This window comes from Marmota marmota, unplaced genomic scaffold, assembly GCF_001458135.2.
Source record: "Marmota marmota marmota unplaced genomic scaffold, marMar, whole genome shotgun sequence".
Taxonomy (NCBI): Eukaryota; Metazoa; Chordata; class Mammalia; order Rodentia; family Sciuridae; genus Marmota; species Marmota marmota.
The window spans coordinates 10028315-10052897 of NW_026000242.1; the positions used below are offsets into that span (position 1 = coordinate 10028315).

The 24583-nt window shown below is 38.6% G+C and overlaps 1 protein-coding gene across 2 annotated transcripts; it reads right to left on the minus strand.

Moving 5' to 3' along the window:
* Nucleotides 1–213: 213 nt before the first annotated feature.
* Nucleotides 214–24250, minus strand: Nnmt (nicotinamide N-methyltransferase). 2 transcript variants are annotated; one of them, XM_015489859.2, is made up of 3 exons: nt 24101–24250; nt 15308–15515; nt 214–686 (listed from the first exon to the last, which is right to left on the minus strand). In XM_015489859.2, the coding sequence occupies exons 1-3, from the start codon at nt 24102–24104 to the stop codon at nt 254–256; spliced, it is 645 nt and encodes a 214-aa protein (XP_015345345.1). In that variant the 5' UTR covers nt 24105–24250; the 3' UTR covers nt 214–253. The 2 variants fall into 2 exon arrangements, with proteins under 2 accessions (XP_015345345.1, XP_015345344.1); XM_015489858.2 differs by lacking the exon at nt 24101–24250 and adding an exon at nt 16380–16715.
* Nucleotides 24251–24583: the final 333 nt, after the last annotated feature.

The window sequence follows — 24583 nt, forward strand, 5'->3', positions numbered from 1 at the left end:
AGCACAGGCAGGGAAGAGTGCACATCCTAGTTACTCATCTTCCAGTTCCCTGGCACCAGCACATGGGTGGAGCCCAGAGTAGATGGACAACGAGTTTCTCCTAGGCTGACTGACCACTCCAGCCCTACCTTAGAAATACCATCGGTTCCAGCTAATCAGCCTCTACTCCCCACAGTGACCGTGGCAATTAGGACCATGGCCCAGAGTCACCTGGGCAAGTCAAAGGAACTGCTTTAATTGAGATCTCGAGATGTCATACAGATCTGTCTGCCTTCCGCCCCACCAGGAAGAAAAGTCCTTCGTTGTCGGCCGTGGTGGAGGAGTAACTTTGCGAGATCACCTCGAACTGCTCGATGGTGTAGCCAGCCTCTTTCACCGCAGCCTCTACTGCCTCCGGGCCCAGGGAGAGGCTGGAGAACCTCTGCTGACCAATCGTGTAGTAGCTGCTCTTCAGCGCGTCCACGACCACCAGGAAGCCCCCGGGCTTGAGCAGGCTGCCCAGGTTCCTGAGCGCCGTGCAGTAGGTGGGGAGGTCTGGGCAGGCTGCGTCCAGGCACAGGGTGCTGAGCAGGCAGTCGGCGGGAGCCACGCGGACCGCGCCCAGGGGCTGGCTCTGAGTCACGTCGCACTTCAGCACCTGCCTGACCGCCCGCCTCAACTTCTCCTCCTTCTCCGGCCCCTTGACTCTGAAAAGCACAAACCAGCTAGCATCAGCGTCGCTTGCTGCTCTAGTCATGGGGACCCCCTCATTTCTCTGGTCGGGGGCTGAAAATGGCCATGTGACGAGAATGAGCATCCTTAGAGCCATCCCAATTGAGAAAGGAGGGACTATTTTGTTATCTAAATGTGACCATATTCCCTGAGCTGGGCTTACTCTCTTAATAAAATGAATAATAATGTGGAAATCATACAAATTCCCTGGTGTCTACAATGAACTGCCCCACCCTTGAAATTATTCTTCCTCACTGTTTTGTTATTGACTTATTAATTATTATTACTATTCTCGTCCCTTCTGCCAAACTGCAAGGTAGTAGCTATTGACCCATACTGAGGAAGTAATCATGGGTTTAGAATATTGAAACGTTATCTTGGTAGTAGTTGCTGATGGATGACGGGGTGGGGTCATGCACAGATGTTTTTAGATGCTGTTCATCACTATCCTATAGCTGTTCCCAGGGAAGCCCCCTCTGGAGAGAAGAGAACTACTACCCTCTATTCTCAGTCTCCAAAAAATATTGCAGATCTCAGAGTATACTTTCCGACAGACATCGTTTTCTTGGTAGCTGCCAGTAATCCTGTTATTTTCTGTCAAATCAGTGGAGTTTCTTGAGAGAAAATCAATTAATGGAGAAGAGAAAACAAGCGCAGGAGCTGGAATAGAGTCTTGTGGTACTACGGTGTGGGTCTGAATATCCCCCCAAAGCCCACGTGTTTAAGGCTTGCCCCTTTGTGCTGTAGGGATGTGGTGGAGCCTTTAGGAAGTGGACCTAATGGGAGGACTTTGGGTCACTGGGGGACATGCCCTCAAAGAGAATCATGGGACCCTGGTCTCTTCCTCAAAGGGCTCTATAATGATGATCCCTTCTACCACTGCAGTGGTAGAAGGGATCATCATTATAGAGCCCTTTGAGGAAGTTGGCCAACAAAGCACCCCGAAGCACATCTAGTCTTACATTTGGGGAACCCGCAGTCCATGGTCTGATACAAGCTCTGGGAGAAGATGGTCACTTGGGCAGCAAGGCTTGATGAAAACAGCAGAAGACAGCCCAACATCAGACAAGCAAGAGAGACTTGCACTGGGACTATTTCTAGTCATGAGGCAAAGTCAATGGCTTAAATGAAACATGCCGATTTACCTTCAGGTGGAATTATTTAAGATAGTGGAAATTATTTGTGGGCATCAATTTACATATTTAGTTAAAAGTCTTAAGTTGAGTGCACATAATCTGTTATTTGCAAATATTTTTTTTAATGTTTATTTTTTAGTTTTAGGTGGACACAATATCTTTATTCTACATTTATGTGGTGCTGAGGATCAAACCAAGTGCCTCGTGCATGCTAGGCGAGTACTCTACCACTGAGCCACAATCCCAGCCCATGTATTTGCAAATATCTTTTATGCTTGCTAAAATTTTCCATTTAAAAGCTTAGCCATAAGCATAGGAAGAGATACTCAGTATCACTGGCCATCAGAGAAGTGCAAATCAAAACTGTGATTGAATACTTCACATCCACTAATATGGCAATAATAATAAAAATATCAGAGGTAAAGTGTAAAATGGTTCAGCTACTTTGGACAGCAGTCTGGAAGTTCCTCAAAAAAAAGTTAAACAAAGTTACCACATGACCTGGAATTTCACTCCTAGGTGTATACCCAAGAGAAATAAAAACATAGCCATACAAAAACTTGTATATGAATGTCCATGAGTAGCTAAAAGGTGGAAACAACTTAAATGTCTGTCAACTTATAAACAGATAAACAAAATGTGGCATATACTTATAATGAGGATATTATTTGTCAATGAAATGAAGTTCTTTCTGATACATACTACAACATGAATGAACCTCAAAGATATTGTATTAAATAAAAGAAGCCACAACCCCAAAGCCACAAATTGTAAGATTTCATTCATATAAAAATGTCCAGAAAAGGAAAATCAACAGAGACTAAAAGCAGATTAGTTTAGTGTTTGCTAGAAGATGGACTTGAGCCGGAGGGGCAGGTAGGAGTCCCTGCTAATGGGTAGAGGGCTTCTTTAAGGAGTTATGAAAATCTTCTAAAATGGATTGTGGTGAGGTTTGTGCAACTCTAAGTCTACTGAAAACCATTGAGTTGCACATTTTAAATGGGTCTATTGATTGCATGGTATGTGCGTTGTATCTCAATAGCTTCTTATATTAAAGAAGAGAAAGATGCTTAGCAAGGTATTGGTTTTAGGGAATTCCTACCAACCAGTAAACTGGTATCTGCATAGGGAATAACCTTCGATTGGGGTCTGCCTGTTCCCTAATCAAGCATAAAAATGGTGGTAGGGTAACCATTTGTCCTGATTTGTCTTGGATTTTCTGGTTTTAGCACTGAAAATTCCCTATCCTGGGTTCCTGTGGTAGTCCTGGGCAACGTAGGACATTTTTTTTTCCTACTTTAGGGAAATTAAAGCCATGGAAACTACTTATAAAGCTGCCACTCAGCCTTGACAGACTATGAATGACTTGATAGAACCCTTTAAAATAAAAACTTATTATTCGACATTATAGAAGTTTGTGAGAAACACAGGTTTGAATAGGTAAATAATCTAGAACAGAAAAAAAAATAACCTGTCTGCACACATGGATAACTTAAATGTATAGAAAAAGCTAAAGCCGTACAACATAATGTTCTTTGGGACATGTTTAAAATGACCCTTTATGTCGGGAACATGTGGGAATGTGTATTTAAGTGATTACGTCAGAAGCAGAATGGACCTCTGTGCTCTATTGTGTATCAAACGATTTTAAAGACACAAATTACCACAGAACTAGTACTTGCCAGTCAGAGGATGATGGAAATTGTTCCCAAACTGTGAGACACACTGTGAAGTCTTGAAAGCTCACAGAGAATGTGCCAATTTGAGAGGGGAATTTGTTAGAAACACCCACTGTTGCAGATACCTGCTTGTCCTTGGACGGACAGCAAACATTGGTGAACTCAGTTGCCAAGGCAGCAGCATGCAGATTACACCTCAGGGCTCCTGGGGCCTGCAAGTACACTGCAGGGAAATGGACTCTCCTGGAGACCCAGGCAATTACCACTCAGCCTCACGTTTAGCTCAAAGGGGTAGGCAATAAACACACACCGGAGAAGTGTTATGCTGTTTTACAGAATGCTAACAGTGCTAACAGCAGTGTGGCCATTTCCCTCCTTCTAAAGATCTACTCTTTCAAATGAACCAATATGCAAAAAAGGCAGCTATTTTCTCTGTAAATATTCTATCTATAAAAGGGAAGGGGGAGGGAGAGAAAAAAATGAAATGATAAGGAGCAGGACTCCTGAGAAGACCACAGTGTGAAAGTCTCTTCCCCTATCCCAGGTAATTATCCTAAGATTGGGAGGAGGTTCTTTCTGCCCTGTCTCAGCAAGGCAGGCAGTGAGTAGAATCCCCTGGACAAGCCTTTCCAATACACTCAATCCCCATCCCTAGAGGTTCCTGCAGGCCCTCCTGAGGGAGAACCATCAAAACTGTCAAGGACACAAAGGCCAAATTAACTTGGATGCCAGTGTAAGAACTGTAAGAACATGGAAGGATCACTAAAAAGCCTGTGGTGGAGTTCACACCTGAGTCAGGTGGACATTCCAGGAGGAAGTCTGGAAGGCAAAATGCAAACATTCCTTTTTATTTACAAATATGTTTGAACCTCTGTTATATGACAGGAAGTAGGCTAGGTACAGGGAACTTAAGGTGAACAAATGAGAAACAGGTCCTATCCTCATGGAGAATTACAGATGGGCTAGGCAGAATTAATCAATGATCATCCACAAAAAAACAAAAAATGGAAATTAAAACTGACAAATGCAAAGAAGGAAAGGAACAGAGAATTTGTGGAGGAATGCTTGGTCTTGGCTTGGTCTAGAGTATCAAGAAAATTTCCTCCAAAAAGAAGGTCAGGTAAGCAGAGACATGGCGGATGTGCATGTCAGAGACGACTGGGGAGGAAGACATTCCAGTAGAAGGAAATAGCAAGTGCAAAGGTCGTATGGAGAAGGCATGCTGCTGTGACTGGACTTTGAGGCAAGTGAGTTGGCAGGTGGCCAGGCCTGTGGTGAGGCAGGACATTGTGGCAGAGAAAGCTGCTCACCTCATGGTGGCCTGAGAAGAGGGAGGGGAAGAGGGACACAGACAGGGAAAGAGAGGGGCTGGGGACAAGATATAGCCTTCAAGAGCAGGCCCCCAGTGACTCACTTTTTCTAACAAGGCCCTCCCTCCTAAAATTTCCATCACCTTCCAATAGCCTATTAAATTATGAATCCATCAATGGGTGAATCCATTGATGAGGTCCTCGTGACCCAGTCACCATTCAAAGACCTTAACTCTGAATACTGCTACCTTTGGGACCAACCCTTTAACACATGAACTTTTGGGGGACATTTTGGATCCAAACCATAACATGGACTATGCTGGGAATTTTGCTTTTTCTCTTAAAAGCCATGGGGAGTCATTAAGAGGTGCTAAGAAAGGGAGTGACATGATCAGATTTCTACCTTGACATAACCACTGGGCATGCAGAGCAGAGAAAACCAAATGAAAGGACAACAGTGGAAGTGGGAGGCCAGTTCAGAGGGAGAGGGTGGTAGCTAGAACCAGGATGATGATAAATATTGGAAGAAAGAAACTGGTTCAAGAGAAATGTGGGAAGTGTAATGGACAGAACTTAGTACTAGATTAGACATGGAACATGACAGAGGTTGTCTTCAGGCTTCTGGCTTGTCCAATTAATTGTATGATGATGCCATTCAAGGAGCTAAGAAAACCAGAAATAGAGCAGATCTGGAATAGAGCTTAGTTCTATTTTGAATGCATTGAGGGACTTGGAGACACACGAGTAGACGGGCCTACAACCTGAAGGAAATGACTAGCTGAAGGTTTCTCAGCCTGCCCTGTGCATTCTCCCAGAGAGGTAATGCAGGCAGAACACCTATGTAAGAGAGAAGCATCCTTATAAAAGGCAGAAACTTCTCCCAGGCATCACCAAGATAATCACCCTGACCCTCAAGATCCTGATTTTCAGAAAGAGTATCAATATCCTTTTGCAAACCATGAAAATCCAGAGATGCTGTGTGATAGAGGTAGTCCACTAGTTTGTAGAACAAAACAGGCACAATTGTATGTAAGTGGGGACAATATGCCAACATCTTTTTAAAGCAGGTATGGAGATTTTTGCATAGAGAGTATTTATGTTAGAGAACTGTCATCTCTGTGGGTGCTCAAGCTGTCACCTCTGCAGGTGCTCGGGCTTTTGCTCTGTCGGGTACACTGAGGTTAAGTGAAAGCTGCTCTTTACAGAGGTCTCTAACCTCTCTGGGTTTCACCTGGCCACCCTGAGGGCTGAGAGCAGTTCATAGTTCACACCTGTAACTCACTCTCACCCACCTGTGTGTCTTGGCACACCAGTGGGAAGCTCCTCTGTAGACACCAACACTTCTTTGACTGTAATGTGCATCTAGTCCCCAGCAGCTCTTGTGAAAACACAGACTCCAATGCTGTAGTGGCCAGTGAGTCCCGAGAGTCTGCGTTTCTAGCAAGCTCCCAATGTGACTTCGAAGTTGCCAGTCTGAGGACCACAGATTTAAGTATTGTGTGTTCCAAGTTCCAGGGGCCAGAGACTAATGAATTCTATTTCTGGGATTTCTTAAGGGAAAAGTTCACTTTCTTCTGATCATGGCATAAGCTGGAGTAGTTGTATATTAGTGTTGGACTTTCTAATTTAATAAATTGAAAGTGTGAGGCAGGAGTTTGGTACCAATGTCTTACAGCTTTCAGATAGTTGTAAAAATGAGTGATTTCTAAATGTATGCATCATATTCCAGAGACACAGGAGGAGGAAACAGCTCATTGTCCTTGGCAGCCGTCAGCACAAGAAATAGCTTCTGATAAAGAAGAAATAATCCTAGGGGAAATAGGTTGTAGGTTGATAGAAGTACTTGAGGATGTGAGAAAGATATAGTTGAACGGGATCACTATCATTCTCAAAATAGTTGGAGCCACAGGATCTGGCATTAGGATAAAGACAGGAATGCAGAAACTCACTGCCAAAAATACAGTTCCTCATTCTAACAGACTAGAAAAGAGGTTGTCTCAAGAGCAAATTGTTCCAAGCTGACGATTCCAGCATGAGATAAGTAATGCTTTTAGTATCCTGTAAAATTTTAAGGGTTCGTTTTTGAATGAGATGGAAAAGCCTGTGATGGCTAGGGAAATTGAGAACAAAGTTCTAAAAGCCTTCTTGACACATGATTTAGAGTTTGGAGAGCTGCATTATCTAACAATGTTTGGGAACTTTATTTATATATATCCAAACTTTCTTTGAAAATCCACAAATCCTGGTAAATTCCTTATTTATTTAACAATTTTTGATATTGTCCAAACATCCTCATAGCTATAGTTTTGTTTTTTCTAGTTAATGTTAATTTCATTCTGTGGAATCACACATTCAATAGTAAAGAGAAGGATGAAATTACTTTCATTTAAAAGACTACATCCTCACTTTAAAGGCTAAATGTATAGAATTCTAAGGGGTTATAATTCTGAGGTTAAAATGACATATAAAAATAACCCTTCTCAACCTCTTACTAAATGCCAGGAGAAATAAGACAATACTTAAGCAATATTGAACAATTTTATGATGTTGTTCATGTATAAATTTGACAAAAATACCTTCCCACAAGTTTGGAAAATATGTCACTTTTGTGGTCTTCTTGAAAAAATTATTTGGATATCTACTGAGTTAACTAATAAATGAATCATAATTAAAACTCAGTGACTACAAAAAATCATATAAAATGAGCATGAAATATGTCCAAGTAACTGTAAATATGATTACAAATCAAAGAAAATGTCCCCATGGATCTTGAAATAAAATATAATACTTCAAATTTCAATATTTGATTTTAAATATCTCAGATTTCAAGAATAAATACTGGGAAGAGAGATTCCAGAGGCACATTAAGTATTAAAAATTGCTAAATTCCTCATATTAAGAAGAAGAAAAAATTACTGATTCTTACCTTACATTGACAAGCTGAAAGAATTTACTTATAGCCAAGCTGTATAGTAAGAAAGACTAAAAGGAGTTTTTGTTTTTGTTTTTAGATGAAGGGAAAGAATGCCAGAAAGAAACCTATATCTTCAGAAAGGAATAAACACCAGACAGCACTGAGAGATGGGTAAATACAAATATACATAGTCTTAATCAATTTATAACAAAATACTCTAGAATGGGTGACTTACAAAGGAAGCTGGAAGTCCAAGATCAAGGTACTGATACAGTAGGTTCTGATGAAGATACTCTTCTGGATTACACATGGCTGATTTCTCCTTGAATTTTCACAGGGCAGAAGGAGAACTAGAGAGCTCTCATGAAGGCTTAGCTCTCATGACTTGAGCACCTTCCAAAGGCCCTAACTCCTAAAACCATCACATTATGGGGCGAAGACTTCAATGTGGGATTTTTGGAGGGACACAAATATTCTTGATAGCTCATTCCCTTTTAATGCTAAATAATAGTTCATTGTCTGGATATACCACAATTTGTTTATTCCTTTACCTGCTGAATCTTGGTCACCTTTAATTTTTTTACAATTATGAAGAAAGTTGTTATAAATATTCATAGTCATGTCTGTGGGTAGATACAAGTTTTCAACTCCTCTGGGCAAATACCAAAAAGTGCAATTCCTAAATAATATAGAGAGGATATGTTGAGTTTTGTTAGGAATAACCAAATTGTCTTCCACAATGGCTATACCATTTTACATTTCCATGACCAATGATTAAGAGATCCTGTTGCTACACGTCCTTACTAGCATTTGGTGTTGTCAGTGCTCTGGATTTTGGCCATTGTAATATGTGTGTAGTGGTGGGTTTTGTTATTGTTGTTGTTGGTAATGCATTCTACCAGATCATTAAAAACTGAGTCACAGATTCCAAAGAATATTCTAGGGGAGAAGATTAAACAAGGGTATGAACACTTGAGCCCAGAATTATTAGGGACTATCTTAGAGGTTGCCTACAACACCACTGTGGTAGAGCCAGACAATCATAGGAAGGTTGATATGGCCATATTAATGTCAGACAAAGTAGACTTTTAGACAAAATGTGCTACTGGAGATAAAAGATGTTCCATGATAATAAAATGATCATTTCATCAAGAAGACATAATAATCCTAAAAATGCATGCATATGATACCAGAGTTTCAAAATGCACACAGCAAATGTTAACAAAACTATAGGGAGCAAGGGATAAATTTGCAATCATAGTTTGAGATGTTAAATTCTCTATTTGCAATTGATAGAACAAGTAAACAAAAAATCAGGATGTAGTAATTTTGAAAAATACTATAATTCTGCCTGACTTAATTGATATTTATTGAAACTATACATACAACTGAAAAATATATATTCTTTTCAATGTAGATAGCAGATATAATATTCACCAAAATAGACTATATGCTGACATATAAGTCCCTGACTACAACAAAATTAAATTAGAAATCAGTGACAATAAGATATCAAGAAAACCCCTGAATTTTTGTAAACTAAACAACACAATTATATATAATTCATGGTTAAAAAATAATAAATAAATAAATATTAGAAAATATGACAAATCAGATAGCAATAAAAATACAATATGTCAAAAATCATGGGATGCAACTAAAACAGCACTGAGGGAAATTTGTAGTTTTAAATGCCTCCATTTGAAGAAATAAATACAGGAAATCAGTGATTTAACCTTCCATTTTAAGAAGTGAGAAAAATTAAAGGGAAGAATTTTGGACTCCTAGAAAAATAATTTTTAACAACAAAAGAACAATTGAAGTAGAAAATAAGAAAAATAAGACTATAAACCAATAAAATAGGAAATGAACAGAAAATAGAGAAAAATCAACAAAGCCAAAAGTTGGTTATTTAAAAAGATTAACAAAATTGATTAATTTCTAGTAAGATTAATCAATATTTCTTAAAAAGACATACTATCAGCATCAAGAATCAAAGAGGAGAGAATATTACAGATCTATAGACATAAAAGGGTATTAAAAGAATAATGTAAAAAAAATTTATGCTCATAAAGCTGACAGCCAAGATGGAAAGCTACAAATTCCTAGTATAGTATTATACATAGAACATCTATCAAAGCAGATATAAAAAACAGAAAATGCAAACAACCAACAAAGAAATGCTATTCTGAATAAAAGATCTACACACATGGCATGTGTGTACAAGTGTGCATGCACACATTCACACACACTCACAAATCTTTCAGGTTCAAATACTTTCATGGTGAATTTTATCAATCATTTAAGAAGGAAAAAAGGAAGACTAATATTATACAAAGTCTTTGAGAAAACTCACCCAACTTGTTTTATGACTCCAGAATCATAATATCAATATCTGTCAAGCATATTACAAAAAAAGATAGTTCAATATCCCCCACAAATACAGAATAAAAATGATTAGTATTAGCAAGTAATGTTCACCAATACATAAAAGGGTACTCATGACCAAAGGGTTTATGCTAGTTTGGTTTAACATTTAAAATCATCGAATGTAATTCACATTTTCAAAATAAAGAAGAAAAAAACACATGACCATCTCAATAAAAGAAAAAAATACCTGACAAAATTCAACATTTGATTAAAAACTTTAAAAACTTCCAAGGAAACTTCCAAGAAGCTAATACAAAGAAGCTTGGTCTGATAAAGAATATCTATGAAGAACCTATAGCTTTTAGGTGTTTGTGATGAATTATTGAACATTTTTCCTCTAAGATAGGCAATAAGGTACAAATATCTGCTCTCATTATTTTATTCAAAATCTCATTAGAAGTGCTAGCCAGTGCAATAAGTCCTGAAAAAAAAAAGATAAAAAGTTGGAATAGAAGAAGAAAATCTATTTTTATTTTCAGATAGTTTAGTAGTATACATAGAAAATCATATGGAATCTACCAAAAAAACTACTACAATTAATTAGTGATGTCAGCAAGGTCATGGGACAGAAGCCAATATACAAATGTATTTCTATATTAGATTAACAAAATGAAAAAATTAAAACACATTAATAGCATTGAAAAATAAAAATTTAAACATGCAAAATGTGAACTTATAAAACATTTCTAAGAGTAATTCATAAGCAAATGAAAAGACAAACCATGTTCGTAGACTAAAGATTCATTATGTCCATTCTCCTAAATTAATCTGTAAATTCAGGGGAATTTCAAGTTTCAGCAGGCTTTTTCTGAAGATTTACAAATTTGCTCTAAAATTTTTGTCAAAATACAATGGCAATGGAGTTGCTAAAATAATATTGAAAAAGAACAAAGCTGGAGGATTTATACCACCTGACTTCAAGACTTAATTAACTATGTCTAGTAAAGTGCATAAACCAACATAAGCCCAGTAGAATTTAAACAACTCTGGGTGGTAGTAAAAATGTTAATTGGAACAATAAAATAAAACATTGATTTTATTCATTTTAAAAAGCATTGTGCCACCAATGAGTTACCTCAATAACTGACATTTGACAATCCACATTAACTACCAATAAGACAATGTATGAACAATATGTAAGTATAGTACTATTTAGTTTAGAATACTAATAACCTTGAGAAGAAGAAACCTGTAGGAAGTCTGCAGCCCATTAAAACAAATGAAAAACTGAAGAAATAGAAGCACACTTTGGTTTTAAAAGGGAAGCTGGCTTTTAGGAATAAACCAAAGTAGACTAATAGATGGGAATCAAATATAAGTGCAGTTCTAGAGAACTGAATTGACCTTCACTCCAGAAAAGAGTCTGAGCAGGCATATTCTTTATGAGTGTTTTAAATCTGCAAGAGTTTATATTGATCCCTAGGATTCAGTAATATTACCTTAATTCTCCATGGTGTTAAAGTTCAAGGGCAGAGCCACCTTTGACATTTCCTTGCCTTCATTCCCAATCTTTAACAATCATTTTTAATTCTAGCTCAAAAATTGATCTTAAAATAATCTACCTCTCTTCATCACCGAAGAACAAGCTACTATCATTTCTCACCTGGATTTAAATTATTTCTTTTCTACATCTCTTGTTTCCTTCTAAATCCTTTCAATCCATTCTCCACACAGCAACAAGAGAGATCTTGTAAATGTCATTGTTCTCTGGTTATACATCCCAAACACCTCTCATTGCACTTGAAGCCCATAAACTTTTAACTTGGACCAGAAGGTTCTAAATGATCTGGCCTTTGCCTGACTTTCCTGATGTGAGTTCTAGGAGGGATGGGCCTTACTCTGTTTGGTTCAGTGTTCTAACCTAGGAGCTGGTACTATGTGGCATGTCAAAGTTGTTCAACACAGGTTTGTTGAATGAATTAACTAGTTAATCCTAATTCCCTTAGCTAGGATCCAAAAAGTATCAACACCTGTTTCTTGAGGGAGATTGTTTTGTCTTAAAGTCAAAACTGCTTTATGATTCACTATAACTCAATAGTGAATCACCTGAAATACAAATCAAGAAAGCAATCCCGTTTACAATAGCCAAAACTAAAAAAAAGATAAATAAATAAAATGCTTAGGAATAAGCTGAACCAAAGAGGTGAAAGATCTCATAATGGAAACTATAAAACACTGATGAAAGGAATTAAAGAGGACAAAAAAAATTGGAAAGAGATTATTATTCATAGACGGGAAGAATCAAATTGTTAAAATGCCCATAGTGCCCAAATCAATCTATAGTTTCAATGAGGTTCCTATCAAAATATCAATGACATTCTTCAAAGAACTAGAAAAAGCAATCCTCAAATTTATATGAAACTACAAACCAACAAAAAAGCACTCTCTACCCTAATAGCCAAAAGTAATCTTGTTTGTTTGTTTGTTTTGGTGTTACTGGGGACTGAACCCAGGACCTCATTCATGTTAGACACTCTCTCTACTATGAAGCTACATCCCCAACTCAAAGTAATCGTAAGCAAAAAAGACCAAAACCAGAAGCATTATATCTCACTTCAAAATATACTACAAAGTTTGGGTCATCAAAAAATCATAGTGTTGCCTCAAAAATGGACACATAGACCAATGGAATAGAATGGTGAGCCCCAAACAAAACCCTTGTATCTATAGTTAATTGACTTTCAACAAAGCTACTACTAATAATATACACTAGAGAAAGGACCATCTTTTTAATATTTATTTTTTAGGTGTAGATGGACACAACACAATGCCTTTATTTTTATGTGGTGCTGAGGATCGAACCCGGGTCCCGCCCATGCTAGGCAAGTGCTCTACCGCTGAGCCACAATCCCAGCCCCAGGACCATCTTTTTAATAAATGGTGCTGTGAAAGTTGGGTAGTCACAGGCAGAAGTGTGAAACTAGACCCCTATCTCTCTCCAGTTACAATTAACACAAAAACTATGAAACTACTAGAAGAAAACATAAGGGAAATGCTTTAGGACATCGGAATGGGAAAGGATTTCTTGGACAATATCCCCCAAACACAGGAAGCAAAAGCAAAAATATACACATGGGATGACCTCAAACTAAAACCTATCTATACATCAAAGAAAACAATCATCAGAGTAAAGAGACAACCCACAGAAGAAGAGGAAATAGTTACAAACTATATAACTGATAAGAGGTTAACATCCAGAATATACAAGGAGCTCAAAAACTCAAAAGAAAAACAATGACAATAAAAGACACAAATAAACCAATTAAAAAAAATGGGCAACAGATTTTTGTGAAAAGAAGATGTAGGAATGGCCTGCAGATGTGTGAAAAATGCTCAATATCAATAGTCATCAGGGAACTATAAATCAATGAGTAAGAATGCTCACTCCAGTAAGAATGCTCTTACCAGAAACACAGAAGACAACAGTGCTGGCAAAGAAAAAGGGGACACTGGCACACTGTTTGTGGGACTGTAAATTAGGACAGTCAGCATGGGAATTGATGTGAAGGTTCCTCAGAAAATTAAACATAGAACTACCATATATTCCAGCAATTCCACGGCTGGGTTTATAATCTCATTCCTGGGTAGCATGACTAGAGATAACAACTGTTTTATATATTTCAGAAGCCAAAAGAAAGGATTTTTATGCTTTCATCATAAAGAAGTAGTGAATATCTTAGGAGATAGATATGCTTAATCTGATTGGAACATTACACAACGATCAAAACATTATAAGCTACCCCATTAATACATAGAGTTTTTATGTATTAGTTAAAAATAAATTTAATAATAAAATATATACATTTTCTCATTGTAAGTGAAAAAGAAGAGGAAAGACTACACAATATGTGTAGCATGTAAAGAAGAGGAAAAATACAGGAAAAAGTGAACTTTGGGTCTGTGGAAGAGACGGGGAAAGTCATGTTAAAATTAAATTATAGACATCAGGGAGGAGAAGATATGAAAAAACAAAATTAAAAAAACTACAGGAGCATTAAAAGAAAAGAAGAAGGAAAATATAATTGAGCACATAGAAGTAGCAGATAGGGTTAGCTGGATCCAAGGAGGGGAAATACTTTCCTTTTCTCCCTTTTCTTTTTTATCTCCCTTTTTTTTTAATCTCCCTTTTTTCTTTTTTTTTTTTCTCCCTTTTCTTTTTTACCTGGCAACTTTGCCTCTTCTTTATTTACAGTTTTTACAGGAGCCTGAGGAGTCTTGGCCATAAACCTACAGCAATGACAGGATGGCCCAGGAGCTAATGGTCAGCTGGGCAGAAGAACAGACACTGTAGTACAACTAGGAAGAGATGGAGGCACATCAAGGCAAGAAAAAAAATAAGTGAAATGCAGACCAGGTAACATTTTCCGGTGGTTCTATTTTTCCTTGTGGGGAGAAATTAGTGAATTAAACAAGATTCATTTGCATAAATTTACTTGTAGATGTGGTAGTGAAGATTTTAACTCATTATCTGTGAGTATATAAACCCTAACTTTATGAATGATGAATAATGAATTCTCTTCCCATAATTCCTGTTATGTTGCTTATATGAGTTTTTTTTTTTTTAAAAAAAAGAAGACCTAGTCAGCTTTTGGCTGTTTCGGTGGTGCCAGCATTAGGCACACTCACAACCAAGACCTTTGTTTGGATGCCTAGCAACAAAATGGCACTTTTGAGGGGGCGGGGCAAGCCCTGGCACCTGAAGGCTGCTGGTGAGGAGCTGGTTTGCCCTTACTTGATACTGTCCTAAAACTTGGGTCCATGGTAACTGAACCACACACTGCCCCTGGCCCCCACAGGTCTGGAAAGCTTGTGTGTCACTTCTTCTTGGCTCAGTATTCATCTGTTCAGCTCTTTCCCTGTGTCTTCTGCTTTTCTGGTACACACACACACACAAACCCACAAATACATACACACACACACACACATAACTACATTTCAACTTTTTCTCTCATTAGCTATCATTCTCCATTCAGATACACCCCTCCCCCCATCTCTCTCTCTCTCATCTCTCTGTTTCCCTGGCTTTTTTGACTTGAATTCTTGAATTCTAAGGACAATCCTTAGTTCACATCCAAGTGTCACTAAGATACCCTCAGAAAGTTGAGAAGCAGACACCAGTTGCTCTACCTGTTGCCTTCGAGGTCACACACGTAGGTCACCACAGGAGACCAGTCGAAGGCCCCTGGCTCCCTCCTTAGCCACTTCTCCAGCTCCTGCAGGTTCTGGTCTGTGTAGTCAGTGGCAATGATCTCCTTGAAGGACTCACAGGCAGAGAGGAGCTGGTAGATGGTGGGCCCAGAGCCAATGTCTATCAGGAGGTCTCCCTTCACACCACCTGGTTTGAATGAGGAAGGGGGGTCAGGAATCATACTATAGCAGTCAGCCGTATTTGTAGTATCTTTAGTGGGATTATGCCGCCTATCCTCAAAGACAGACCACCAGACTATTCATACTTCCCTCAAAGTTCTTTTGTAAAGCATCTTTTCATTTTCCATTCCTCAATTCAGGGTAGAGACATGTTTTATTGGACTATTTTAAGGTCTATAAGAAAGAAAAAAAGATATACATCTGGTGTACAGATCCCTGATCCTGAAAGACGTAGAGAACGTAGAAGCTATTAAGGAATGCTTTTGAAGAAAGTTTATTTTTTGTTTAAAAATTAAGTGTATATAATGTCCCCTGCCCCTGAAAACTACCTAGTTCTGAATATGTTGAAAACTTGTTAACGTATTAACATGTTATGTTAATATGTTGAAAGGTCTTTACTTCATGCATATTGGCAACATTCCTTTCAGTGAAGAACCAAATAAGTATTGGACTCCTTCTTTCTTTCTTTTTTTAGACAGGATCTTAAAGTGTTGCCCAGAGTGGCCTTGAACTTATATAGTCTCAATTTCTTAAGTGGCCCATTGAGTTTAAATGGCTCCCTCTAGTCACCTAGCAAATCAGTGTGGACTCAAGGACAGCACTCAGGCCCCTTTTGCATTTCCCTTTTGCATGACCGAATGAGATAATGGATATAAAAGCACTTTGTAAACTGCAAAATGTCTAAGTCAACATTAGCTTTTATCCTAGTTAAATAAATGTGTGATGCCAAAAAAGGTTGTCAAAATAATAACAGCTAGACACAAATCCAGTCATGCCCTGACCATATCACTCATGTTTAGACAGAAGATACAGAGACAACAGAGAAACTTACCTAGGCAGAATATCTTGAAAAGATTTTTCAGAAGATGCTTAAGAATCTGATTTTCTGCAGAAGGCCTGGACCCAAAATTGTAGTATTTTTCTAAATAATCCCGAGGGTTAAAATGCCTTAGATACTCATCCTTGGAGGTGAAGCCAGATTCCATTGTGTCTCACTCTGTGCCACCAGCCCAGTGCCCCCTCCCTGTCCTGCAGAAGCCAGGGAGTCACCCTGCAGGAGTTGTCTTTCTGAGGCTGGGCTCTTGGTCTTCCTTCCACCAGTTCAGCCCACCCCATAAAGACAGATGTTTGGTTAAACACTAACAGAGAAATAGACCACAAATGTTCTGGCTGTTCTGGGAAGTGATGAAATTCCTAGAGAAGGGAGTCTAGGAGAAAGAGGGAGTGGCAGAGGGAGGGCCTGAGCTGTATGCAATGCTCTGCCAGGGGTGAAGGTCAGTCACCAAAGACTGCAGACCCGGAATGACCCGGCTCACCGGCTCACCGGCTCACCGGGGAAGTCATTTAACTCACGGAAGAACCCCAACATTCAGAGAGACGTGCAACTCCATCATCTTCATTCTTGTGGTGATCCCCCAGGAAAGAGAGACACAAAGGATGGTTTAAATTTAAGCATGTGAAAGAAGGAAAAGAGGGAAATGAGAATAGAAAATGTGTTCAGGGCTAAAGAATGTTGGCTAAGGAGGAATCTCAGATGAAATCTGAAAAACTCGAACAAGGGGCTGGGGATATAGCTCAATTGGTAGAGTGCTTGCCTCACATGCACAAGGCGCTGGGTTCAATCCCCAGAACACACACACACACACAAAAAAAAAAAAAAAAAGAAAAGAAAAGAAAAGAAAGAAAAAAAAAAATCCTGGACAAAGCTTTCTGTAAAGTCCAGGCCATCCTGTGGCTCCCCGTCCTCCACCCCTGCCCTGCGCCATCTGCAATTTCACCCCCTACCCCTTCCCCAGTCATGGTTCAGCCTCTCTATTCCTTTCAGGTAATCCAAATCCTGACAGTTCTTTCAAAGTGAACTTTAAGCCTCTACTTCCTTTAAGAATTTCTCACATACCCATTTCTGAACTCATGCTGCCCTTAGAATTCATTCCTTTCAGTCAAGCACTTGGTTTTATGCTATCACATTTGCTCCAGATTTTATCTGTCAATTTTTCCTCCCAAACTAAGTTTTACTTATATGATAAACTCAATCACCAGCTCCCTTAGATCAAGGACTCTGGCTCAGTTCTCTTTATACCCACTACTCTAAATCATGGGCCACCTAGTAGATGTTCAAAACACTGGTGGTTGTCACATTGCACCCAATACAATTGCAGAGAGTGTCCAGGATTCCCTGGGTGATGATTTAGCAAGAGCCCTTTGGTTACAAGGCACAGACACTCAAAGAATCTCAAGTAAAAAGAGAATTATGTATAATATGTCAAAATATACTCTACTATCAAGTATATCTAAAAAGAACAAATAAAATAAATATTTAAAAGAATATTTTAAAAAGAGAATTATTAATAGTAGAATATAATGGAAACTAATTGTGGGGTACCTAATTTGGCCTTGTAAATCAAAACATCCTTACGCAGTTTATCTTTCTATTTTTTTCCCTCTCTTTGGAGGATTAGGAGCCTCAATTATCTGCAAACTGGCTCCTTCTTTTGCTCATCTACTGCACTTGACTCCATTCTGGCCAGTCTACATGGAGGCATCTGCACCTGAACTTAACATCAATCACTGATCCTGCCCAACATACCTCTCGTTTCCTGAAGGAAACGAGAGAGAGAACAGATCATAGTAATATTTGAAAAGATAAAGACAAAGAATTTTCCAGATCTGATAAACAATATTGTGTTAGGTACAGCCTGGTCAGGAGAGAGAAACCATATCACTAATTTGAGCTGGAAAGTATTAGTTTAAAATTTAACACAAAGAATTATTAATTAAGAAGTGGTTAACTTCTAAGAGAGCAAAGGAGGACTCTAAGTGTGACAGGACAAATGTAGAAAGTCACTGGGGCCAGCAAAACTAGAGAACCAGAAGACAACTGAGAAGATGGCTTCACAAACCTGAAAGTCAGAGCTCTGGGGAGAAAATATGGGTGCTGCAGGAACCCTGGTCACCTGAAGAACTCAGGAAATGCCACTGCAGGGACCAAACATTAGCTTGGTACAGACAACCATTACTAGAGACTATCCTCTAAATCGGAAGCCCGCAACCAGACTTGGGGAAGGGGGACCAGGAAATAGCAAGTTTCTTCCTCTTCTTAGCCTATGTGTCCCTTCAGAAGCTGCCATTGGTGGTCCTAACACAGAGGTAACAGGCACAAGTGAATTGTATTTTCAGATCCCAGCCCTCCCATCACAAAAAAAAATACAGAAGGGTGCACTAGAGCCATGAAGCAATGAATTAATAACTGGTGGAGCTAGAAATACATAAAATCAATAAGAAGCAATATTCTGAACTCATTTTGTGTAGGCACCATTCTATGTACTTTATGCATGAAACTATTCAGTTCTTATAACAGTTCTACAAAGGGCTACATTTAGAAGTCCAGTGAATCTTAAGCTAGATAGGCAAAAATTCAATCCCCTTTCTAAACATTTTACTGGTAAAACCACAATACCAAAGATCATGAGAAGAAGTCTAAAATATCCAGAGAAAAAAGACAGATTACTTTCAGCAGTAGCAGTTGCACTGAGAGCAGACTTTACTGGACAAGATAAGAGAAGAATATGACCATGGGGCTAAAACAAAGTAACAGCTCAGAATTCTATAACCAGAACGTCTTTCAATAGTTGGGGCAAAATAAAGGTATTATGATAAAAATCAAAAGCTAAACTCTTATAGGTTCTCTAAAGGAAAATTCTAAATGACATCTTTCAGACGGACGCAATGTGTCTCAGGTGCTTACGGTAGAAAAACATTGATGTGCACAAGCAGGAGTGCCAAGGAACATGGGTTATACAACATCGTTGGCTTAGAAGTACAGCATATATACTTACTTACCCAAGTCTAAAGATAATACCTTGGCACTCCCTGTACAATACAGGGATCTAAACACTTTAACTCTATGTCAAAGACACCTCCCCCAAACTTATAAGCTATTGTTATTATGTAATTTAACTCTGTCTTGCTTATTTTTAACCACATATGACATTATGTTTTATGTCTGTTAGAATCACCGACATATTGGACTCTCAGTGCAACTGCCACTGCGGAAGGTGATCTGTCTTTTTTCTCTGGATATTTTAGACATCTTTTCATGATCTTTGGTATTGTGTTTTACCAGGAAAATGTCTAGAAGGGGGATTGCATTTTTGCCTATCTAGCTTAAGATTCTCTGGACTTGTAAATGTAGCTCTTTGTAGAACTGTTGTAAGAACTGTTAAAAGAACATATTATTCCTTCTTGCATCACAAACCTTCCATCTGTCCTGCTTCCCCATTCTCTTGTTGGTGATTTGTGAGATCCAAAGTAACATATTTATGCTCCAGTTTTATACAGCACAAAAGTAATCTAGCTGAACAGTATTCACTTCCAAATGAGTAAAAGAGAAATGCAATCACACAATAATACCAATTCAGAAGACAGCAAGAGGGAAGGAAAAAGAAACAGATCTGTCAGGATAACCACAAAACATAAAATAGGAAGGTAATGAAGGAGAGTTTTTTTAAAAATAGACAAAAAGATTAGTAACAGTATGTAGCACCTAAAAACAGGATTAATCAACTTGACCTTTACAACTATGGCTGTGGTCTGAGGGTTTAAATCCCCTTAAAATCCATATGTTGAAGTCCTAACCTCCAATGTGATAGTATTAGGAGGTGAGGACTCTTTGTAGAGTGATTAGATCACAAGGGCAGAGGCCCCATGATGGAATCAACATCCTTATCAAATAGACCCAAGGGAGCTTATTTGAGCCCTCCACAATGTGAGGATACAGAAATATCTGTGAACCAGAGAACAAGCCCTCACCAGACACTGAACACATCAGTGCCTTCCTTGATCTTGAACTCACCAGCCTCAGAACTTTGGGAAATTTCTCTTGTTTATAAGCTACCCAGTTTATGGTACTTTGTTATTATTATTGAGGCCCATAACAGACTAAAAAAGACACCTACGCATCTATCCTAAGAGTTCGTAGGTCATTAATAAATCAATTCATGCTTGCCCATGAAACAAGCCTCAACAAATTTCAAAGGAAAGAAATGACATATTCAATTCTCAGTACCACATATAAATAAAAAAATAAAGGCTCATTGACAACAACAACAAGAACAACAAAATTTCACTCCAAAATCACTCATATAAAAATTCCAAGCAAATTATTCTCTAGTCAATAAAACTGAAAATTTTTAGGGTGCTTACTGTATTCCAGGCACTGGCTTAAGCATTTGGGACTCAACTTTACAATAGTTCTACTGGTTAGGGATTATGATCTCCATTTCAGTCTATGAGGAAACAGAGATAGTTAAATAACTTGCACAGGGCACCTCCTAGACAGCTGCACAGTTTAGTCCTGTTTTAGACCTATTCAGAGCCTATTCTTTTAGCAGCTACACTACAATAAAGGTGTTTTATCCCAGGAACATAAGATGATCTAACATTAGAAATCAATCAATGCTGACAATCACGTTTATATATTAAATGAGAACAAAGAAGGCAGAGAAAGCTCAAATTCAATACCCATTGCAATAAAAACAACTCTTGCCAAACTGGGAATATAAGAAAACTTCCTTAACCTGATAGATTATCTACAAAACCCTCATTCATACCATACTTAATAATAGCACATTGAAAGCCTTTCTCTTTCACTTGAGGAAAGAGACAAAAATGCTAATGGCCACCAATTCTACAATGTGGAAAATAAATAAAAATATAAGGATTGGAAAGAAAAAAGACAAATTTATTGTTATTAACATATAATAACGTGAGAAATGGAAAATAATCACAAATTACCAGAATTAATACAACAATTTAGCAAATTTTCTGGATATAAAATCAATAGAAAAAATAAAATTCACTTCTAATTAGCAACAGTTTTAAAATGAGGTTTAAAACAGACTTTGTCCACAAAGACATTAAAAAATATGAAGTGCTTAGGAATAAATCCAACAAAATATGTACAAGACATTAATGGAGAAAATTATAAAATTTTATTGAAAGGCATTAAAGAAGACCTAAATAAGTGGAGAAATATACCACTCCATGGATTGCAGGACTCAACATTGTAAAGATGTCATTTCTCTCCAAATTGATTTATAGACTCAGTAAAATCCCAATTAAAATCCCAATAGGTTTTTTGTAGAACTTGACAAGCTGGCTCTGAAATTTATATGACAGTGCCAAGGGCCAAGAGTAGCTATTGTTGAAGAAGAAAAATAAGTGAGGAGGACTTGCTCTGCCAGATATAAATACTTATTATAAGGCTATAGTAATGAAGACAGTGCAGGATTGACACTAGGATTGACAAATAGGCCCGTGGAGCAGAGTAGAGGGGCCAGGAACAGACCCATGCCTATATGCACATTGGATACATGACAGAGGGGACAGCTCAGATCAGTGGGAAAAAAGACTCAATAAACAGTGCAGAGAAAATTGAATATCCATAGGGAGGCACATGGAATTAGAACCCCACTTCACACTACACACAAAAGTCAATTAAGGCTTATTAACAAACTACATGAAGGGCAAAGCTCTAAAGCTTTAGAAGGTAATACAGAAGAGTATCTTCATAACCTTGGATGTAGGGAAGGATTTCTTCAACCAGACACAAAACCTACTCATCACAAATGAAAGATTAATATATTGGAGTATATAAAGATTTAACATGTCCTGTCCAAAGACAGTTTAAGAGACTGAAGAGACAATCTAACAGGATGAGAAAAGATATTACAACACATAAAACTGACAAAGGCCTGAGACTCAGAATTTATAAAGAACTTCTGTGAATGAAAATAAAAATAAAGAAGAAAAGAGAAAACTTGAACAGCCCTTCAGAAAAAAGGAAATCCAAATGGCCAACCATCCTCTGATTAGATACTTAATCTCATCAGGGAAGTGTAAATGAAAGCACCCTGAGATATTGTAACACAGCCATCAGGCTGGTGAAAGAGACATCTGCCTGGCACCAAGTGCTTTGACCCACTTTCTCTTGTGTTTCTAGAAGGCATGTAAATGGGCAAACTGTTCTGGAAAACAGCCAGGCATTAACCAGAAGCATTGAGCGTTGCCCAGCAATCTGCACTCATGAGGATGCACCCAGAGAAAATCTGGCACACGTGTATAAATGTTCTTAGCAGCATTGTGCAGAATAGCCCCCAACCGCAAACAACCGAAGAACCCAGCAACGGTAGGACAAATAAATAAGCTGAAGAGTACAACAGTGAAAACAAATTACAGCTATCGGCATCAATGTGGATGATTCTCCAAATGATACAGGTGAAAGAAGCAAGACACAAAGAACTTTGTTTTGATTCCCTTCATATAAAGTTCAAAACAGATGAAAATAAACTATTATTTAATAATGCTTAAATGGATGGAGAAAGTATAAAGAAAAACAATGAAATAATCACTTCGAATGTCAGGGTAGTGGTGGACTCAGGTGGGGGTCTGAAGGAAGAAGGAGAGCTTATGCTCCAGCCAGAGAACCCAGGGGACAAAGGCATTTGTAAGATCCTCCAGTGTCAACCGGTGTTCATTTTATAATCATTATATGATTAGCATAGATGATTACATGATTTATAATTAATTATGTAGATATTTTATAAAAATGACATATCTCACATTTTTAAAAACATCCTACATGTCCAAATGCAGAGTCACCTGAAGCAAGACCAGGCTTGGAGACAAAGATACTTAATAATAATATAGGTCTTCCCAGTTCCCTCTTAGTGGGCAGCACCCAAAGGGGCCTAACCACTCCACAGCACTAAACAATAAACTACCATCTCAACAAAAATGTGGCAAGGACAGAGTAAAGAAACTGCAGCTCAAGTTTCTCCTCCATGCTTTTCTTCCCAATTCTGGAAGAGGCATCAAGGCCTGCTTCAGATCAGAGGCCCCAGATGCTACATAGAAGATACAGCCCCAGGATGAATGATCTCTCTTTCACATTTTAAGGCTCCTTCTCATCTCCAAGAACAAAAGGCACCAGGTATTTGACAGCAATTATGAACCTTCTCCACAGTGATGAAGCTTCACTTATGTTGCAAGGAAGTGTCTACTGAGCCTCTTCCTGGTTCTCTGTTCAGATCATACCTCAAGCCATGAGCCCTCAGACACAGAGTTCCACACCAGAGACAAATTAGGCACCTCCTGGAATCAGAAGTGCCAGCAATTTGGGATCTTTTCATGCACTTGGTAATTAATAATAAATAAACAAAATTATGACCAGAATGATGACTCATCACATTTGATGTGGTCCCACAGGGCCTAACTTGGATTTTAATGAATACATTTGGTGAGTACAGGGATGACCTATCTGAGCCTTAATTTCAAGGAGATGATGGGGAATCCCTCTTGGAGTCCACATAAAGATCTCCCCCAAGACCACGAGGAAGGCATTGAGTGCACACAGAGGGCTGCCTCTGTTAAAGAATTCCATGTGGTTCTGACAGTACGTGCACTCACAGAGGTCAGGGTTAAAAAGCCACAGCCACAAAGATATTGATTCAGCCGGGAACTTAGTTATATACTTATCTGGTAATCAATACTCACGCATCTCAAAATGTTAAACTGGCTCCTGAATCTATTGCTTGGGTTCAGAAATACCAGGGTGGGGGCTGCGAGGGCTCCTTGGAAGAAAGAGATTCCTGAGCCTCAGCCAGGACCAGTTTCCACAATTCCATCCACGGGGTGTCCGGCCCCAACCCACCCTTATTGCATGGTTTATGCCCTGCAGGGAACCTCTGGCAGAGCCAGGTGCCAGCAGCTGTGCTGTGGCAGGTGGCCAGCTTGCTGGAGATCACATGTGCCTGGCAGACTCAATGCTAAATCCGAGTGCAGCTGAGAATCAGGGTGGAGCTGCCACAGCACCCTGCTGGCAACATCCGGGAACTTGCGTGGCTCCTGTACCATTTGGATTATTTCACTTTGACTCTTTCCTCCTCAGTGTGATGCTCCTTTGTCACATGTTTACTTATAAAACTTACTGGATCTGATTTAGGACTCTCTTCTCTGTTCCATTGATTTTTTTTTCTT